Below are 6,000 nucleotides of genomic sequence, written 5' to 3'. Positions count from 1 at the left end.
TGCTGCTAGCAAATTGTACTGTATCTTTTTGTCTGTTTATCAGAGTTATCAGTCTGTAGTTAAAAAAGTTAATTTGGTCCTTGCCTTTCTTTTGAAGCAGTGGTATTAGGACTACAATGCATACGTTCATGTTAGTGAAGAAATATATCACCCAGTAACTAACCAGCCAAGACAACAAGCAGTCCAACATTAGATATGTGGAAATAATCAGGTGTGTGTTGCTAGTAGCTTTTTTATTGTAGGAAATGATAAGCTAAAAAACACCCAAATTCCTCTGTTCAGTGAAATCATTCTACACTGCTAAACGTGAATCAAAGAGCCAAGACTGTACTAGAGCTATTAGTTTTACAACAATGACTATACTAGTCAGAAAGACTTTAAGGTACAATTTTTCAGACATAAAGTTGGCACATTGAGCTGCTGTTAGATTAATGGAAATGAGTGCATGTCTTAAAGGGGACTAAAAAAAGACTTTTGCACTAAAAAGTTCATGTGTATAAATAATAATAACTAGGTTGCTTTTTCTAAGCAAAACAGCTGCCACTACTTGAAACTTCTACTGCACTTTCACACTGAACAATCACTGTGGATTTATTTTGGATTTGAGAGTGAGTAGAAGAAAAGGTGCAACCATAAAAATTAAAACGTACATGGCCATGTGATTTTTAAAAAAATAAACTTTATAAAAAATAAAGGTACAAGCTTACTTTATTCACACCGTGGGTAGATTTCTTTTGCAGAAAAAATTAGTGCATTTGGGGCATTCTATTACAAAACAGACAGCGTACCTGACAGGCAGGTACTTGCTCGAGTAACAAGACAAAAGACAAAAAGTACTCAGTGTTCCACCATTCACCAACATAGCAGCAAGGATAGGTAAAGAGATAAGATAAATTAAAAAAGAAAACACAATAAAGACTGTCATTTACAGTTTATTTTTAATTAGAATTGTTATAAGTCTGGTAAGATTTACTTGTACAAATCAGCACTACATGACTACAAAAACATAAGGAATTTTTCTTCTAAAATCCAATCCAAATCCAATCTTGACTTGTGACCTAAAAGAAACAGCAAGTTAGGTCGTTAAATTTCCGCCAGCTGTGGGGAAAAATGAATGGAGGTGACGCCTCTTTGTTGACCAATCCGCTTTCCATAAAGCTAAGGCGTCATGACGTCACCGCTGGATGATCGTCAGAGTGGGGAAACATGGCGGCGCACAGTTTGTCTCCGCCGCTCAGCAGGCTGCTGTTTACTGTGAAGGTGAGCTAATCATAACACACGCATTTGTATTTTCCTAACAGCACAGCAACAGACGGGTAGCACTGCCAGTAACCTGCTAAAGACACGCAGGACAATCCTGAACTTTCCCGACTAACCTCATGAAAAGATAACGCGAAGAATTTCTGTCACGTGGGAAGAACTTACAAAAACGATCTGTTTGCCAAAAAAAAACTTGACATGTAAATATTGTGGTTTCATGTGAAAGCTTAAATCAACTTCCACCTCGACGTTGCGGTCACTGGTTGTCCTCTAGACGAGCAGGAAAGATGTGCTCACTTCAGTCGACCGTGTTTTATTCAGTCAGACAGGTATTGTCCTCGGAATCCTAACTGTCTTTGACTTCTCCGGAGACATCAGTCTGGTTAAGGGACTGTGTCAAACATTACTTTCTGTATGTAGGCTCGGATAAAGTGAACTGCCCGTTGCCTATGAAACTGCCGGAGCAAGGAGCAGTAAGTCAGGTGTCAAGTTTATGAAGTTCTCATTCGACACATCCATTAGTTTTCATGCCATCTCTGATACTTTATGTAATGATAGTATAACCAGGGGAATCTATGATCTCTGTAGCACGACCTCTCGTGTAAATTAGCATTTTATATGTTAGCTGCCCAATGTAAATCAGTTGACCTGACCAGTCCTGTCACACTACACAAAGTAAAAACATTAATGAAGTACAAACAAAACAGTATTGATTTGTCAATTTTTTTCCCTTGATGAACTTTAATTTGTTTTAGTTACATTATTTTCTCATACCACTTGTTCATTTTAAAGCTAAACATTTAGATTTTTTAAATGTGTTACAAAAGTACGTATACGGAAACATTTGGTCATTTGTCACCACAAACAATATGACCTTGTGTTGAGCACAGGTGTGTGTTATGCATGTGTATGTTATGTCCGGATACTGAATCACGTGACCTAAATATGTAGCAGAATCGATGGGACTCAGAAACATCCCCACAATTTAAACAATTGTTCCTTGTATCATTTCCGATGGATAAGTCCGCAGCGGTCGATTTGTAGTAGGATCACAATCGTGATCGTCAGCAGGCAGCTGAAGTAGTGTTCACTTGTAGTCATAGTTAGATACCGTGATGCTATCTCGCAATACAGAAATCTTTAACAAATCCGTGGATCCAGACTATAAGCCGCATCACTGGCAAAATCTAATCACTTGGTCCTTGTGTCATTTCTGACCTTCCCTGAAAATTTCATCCAAAGCTGTTGATCTGTTTTTGAGTAATGTTGCAAACAGACAAACAGGCAAACCAATGCCGATTGCCCATAACTCCACTGCGTTCCTTGGCAGAGTAATAAGGCAGCCATCTGTGACAGTAGATTAAAGTGTCCACTGCATCTATAATAATTTTCGTTTGACTGTAATAGAGGAATATATTGTTTTAAAGGATCTGGCAGACTGGAACAACATTTGGAAATGGTTTTACTGACACAAGTTTATGGATGTAGTATGACACTTTGTCACATATGGATAGTTGATTATACATAAAGTGTGACAGAAGTCTTTATCATGGTGGCCTGTTGATAGCTAAACCTCACAATGAGTTGCCAACATGTAATACCTGTAGTCCCAGTCACTGCCTCCAGTCACAATAGTCAGCAGTAAGGTGCTCCACCTGGTGGTACAACCAGGTACTACAACTAATCTACAATACATTTTCTGACATGCAGGTGGGGACTATGTGAAAGATTACTCTTTAGATATAGGCTTGGTTAAGATTAACTGCCCGTCGACTAGAAAATGGAGCAGGCGGCAGCAGCAAGGAGCAGTGTTCAAAGTCAGGTGTCAAGGTTATTAAGGCTCATTCGACACATACAGTAGTCTTCACACCATCTCCATACTTTAAGTTATGAGAGTGTAGCCAGGCAAATCTATGATCTCTCCAGGCCCTCTTTTGCACAAACTCTCATGTAAATTAGCGTTTTATCTGTTAGCTGCACAATGTAAATCAGTTGACCTGATCAGTCCTGTCAAACTACACAAAGTAAAAACACTAATGAAGAACAAACAAATCATTATTGATTTTAAGAATCATAACACCCCACTTGCCAGAAGATTTGGTGCTGCTAAAGAACTTAAAGAGCTACATTAGTCCAATGTTAATATGCAGTTGACAAGAACAGTGATATTAATAAAATGTATTGCGCCTTTGTGAATGCACACCAATTTTTTTGTCAACAGAATAAATCCTCAAAATCAGACGAAATCTCTCCAATTCAACAAAATTAAAATCTTTCTTTGAACCACAATCATGTAGAGTCAGCATCTAAAACAGTCAGCCATTTCCCATCATGTCCTAAGGCCATGTACGTAGTAGCTGGAGAACACTGTAGCACCTGGCTCTATTGCCAGTGTAACTGGCGATCCCAATAAAGCATATTGGGATCAAATTGGACAGAACTCTAACTGACATGTATTGTGCAGCAATCGGAGACCAAAATTTCTGACTTTACAGACTTTTAAAACTAAAAGAGTGTCAACTGTGCATGCACCAAAAAGACAAATGGTGCTTGAAGCAAATTCTTAATTTGTGGGAAGACTGCGCAGGGATCTCTGTCATTCACATCTTTTTAATTTATCATTAAGAGTTAGAATTGAAGTTGTTGCAGCTGGATTTGAGAGGTGCTTTGATTTCATAGCTACATGATTTCCATCAATGATGCCCAAACACAGTGGAAAGCTATAATTTCTCCAGAAATCCTGTGCTATGTTCAACCACTGTGTTCGGCACACTTAACACTGACATGGTACCCAATGTGTAACTAACTGCTGTATCCTGTAAAAAGGGTAAAGTTAAAGACAGCTTTTCAGAAACCACTGGACCCATGGACATTTTTCTGTCTGATCTGAGAGGCAATGTGACTGTCTGGCTGTAATAGAATAGGGATGATCGATATGTTTTTCATACGTAGAGTTTTTTGTTAACGGTATGCGACAGCAGGACACCTGTCATTTAGAGCTAAGTTTCTTCATTAGTAAGGATTAGTGTAAATGAGTGTACAATAGAAACAGGTGTGATGTTTGAGTGTAAATGATAGTGTTCTCCTGTTTACTATGAGATCAACTGATTGAGATCAAAAACTGTCTCCTGCAATTCTGTCTGGTGTTCTTGTCTGTTTTCTTTGTCTTTTGTGTGACTTTTTCCCCACATATCTTAAAGCATTGTTTCTTATGGTTTTCCAGACAGTGTTTCGAGGTAATGTGTGGCTAGCCGTTAGCATAGCCTTAGCCTCTGTGACAGCAGCTAATGTCCTGGTTAGGAGATACACTATATTGCCAAAAGTATTCGCTCACCTGCCTTGACTCGCATATGAACGTAAGTGACATCCCATTCCTAATCCATAGGGTTCAATATGACGTCGGTCCACCCTTTGCAGCTATAACAGCTTCAACTCTTCTGGGAAGGCTGTCCACAAGGTTTAGGAGTGTGTTTATGGGAATTTTTCACCATTCTTCCAGAAGTGCATTTGTGAGGTCACACACTGATGTTGGACCAGAAGGCCTGGCTCTCAGTCTCCGCTCTGATTCATCCCAAAGGTGTTCTATGGGGTTGAGGTCAGGACTCTGTGCAGGCCAGTCAAGTTCATCCACACCAGACTCTGTCATCCATGTCTTTATGGACCTTGCTTTGTGCACTGGTGCACAGTCATATTGGAAGAGGAAGGGGCCAGCTCCAAACTGTTCCCACAAAGTTGGGAGCATGGAATTGTCCAAAATGTCTTGGTATGCTGAAGCATTCAGAGTTTCTTTCACTGGAACTAAGGGGCCAAGCCCAGCTCCTGAAAAACAACCCCACACCATAATCCCCTCTCCGCCAAACTTTACACTTGGCACAGTGCAGTCCAAGTATCGTTCTCCTGGCAACCGCCAAACCCAGACTCGTCCATCAGATTGCCAGATGTAGAAGCATGATTCGTCACTCCAGAGAAGGCGTCTCCACTGCTCTAGAGTCCAGTGGCAGCGTGCTTTACATCACTGCATCCCACGCATTGCATTGCACTTGGTGATGTATGGCTTGGATGCAGCTGCTCGGCTATGGAAACCCATTCCATGAAGCTCTCTGCTGAAGCACTGTTCTTGAGCTAATCTGAAGGCCACATGAAGTTTGAAGGTCTGTTGCGATTGACTCTGCAGAAAGTTGGCCACCTCTTGGCACTATGCGCCTCAGCATCCGCTGACCCCGCTCTGTCAGTTTACATGGCCTACCACTTGGTGGCTGAGTCGCTGTCGTTCCCACACACTTCCACTTTCTGATAATACAGCTGACAGTTGACTGAGGCATATTTAGGAGCGAGGAAATGTCACGACTGGATTTGTTGCATAGGTGGCATCCTATCACAGTTCCACGCTGGAATTCACTGAACTGAGCTCCTGAGAGTGACCCATTCTTTCACAAATGTTTGTAAAAGCAGTCTGCATGCCTAGGTGCTTGATTTAATACACCTGTAGCCATGGAAGTTATTGGAACACCTGATTCAGATTATTTGGATGGGTGAACGAATACTTTTGGCAATATAGTGTGGCTGTGCTTCTTCTACCATTTCTGCAGGTTGTGTCTCTGCTAGAGTCATGCGACAGAACAGATTGTTGAAGTTCTTGCTGTAGAAAGATGCTACAGCACTCCAGTTAGCATTAGCCACAGGCTAAGAGGCACAGCAGATCTTTTAGCAATAGCTGTAGCCCATCACTGTCAGCACAAC

At 40.8% G+C, this 6,000-nt stretch overlaps 1 protein-coding gene across 1 annotated transcript in view; it reads left to right on the top strand.

Annotated features, from left to right (window-relative positions):
* The first annotated feature begins 1,179 nt into the window (after positions 1–1,179).
* The window catches only part of pcca (propionyl-CoA carboxylase subunit alpha), a 34,735-nt gene continuing 29,914 nt past the window's right edge, over positions 1,180–6,000 (top strand). The window contains exon 1 of the mRNA XM_023296243.3: positions 1,180–1,260. Within this exon, the coding sequence (XP_023152011.2) occupies positions 1,207–1,260 (54 nt within the window). The 5' untranslated portion in view covers positions 1,180–1,206. The remainder of the gene's footprint in view (positions 1,261–6,000) is intronic.

The sequence above is a fragment of the Amphiprion ocellaris genome, chromosome 16, assembly GCF_022539595.1.
Source record: "Amphiprion ocellaris isolate individual 3 ecotype Okinawa chromosome 16, ASM2253959v1, whole genome shotgun sequence".
Classification (NCBI taxonomy): domain Eukaryota; kingdom Metazoa; phylum Chordata; class Actinopteri; family Pomacentridae; genus Amphiprion; species Amphiprion ocellaris.
The sequence above is the reverse complement of the archived record's forward strand: the minus strand, read 5'-3'. Positions and strand labels throughout refer to the sequence as shown.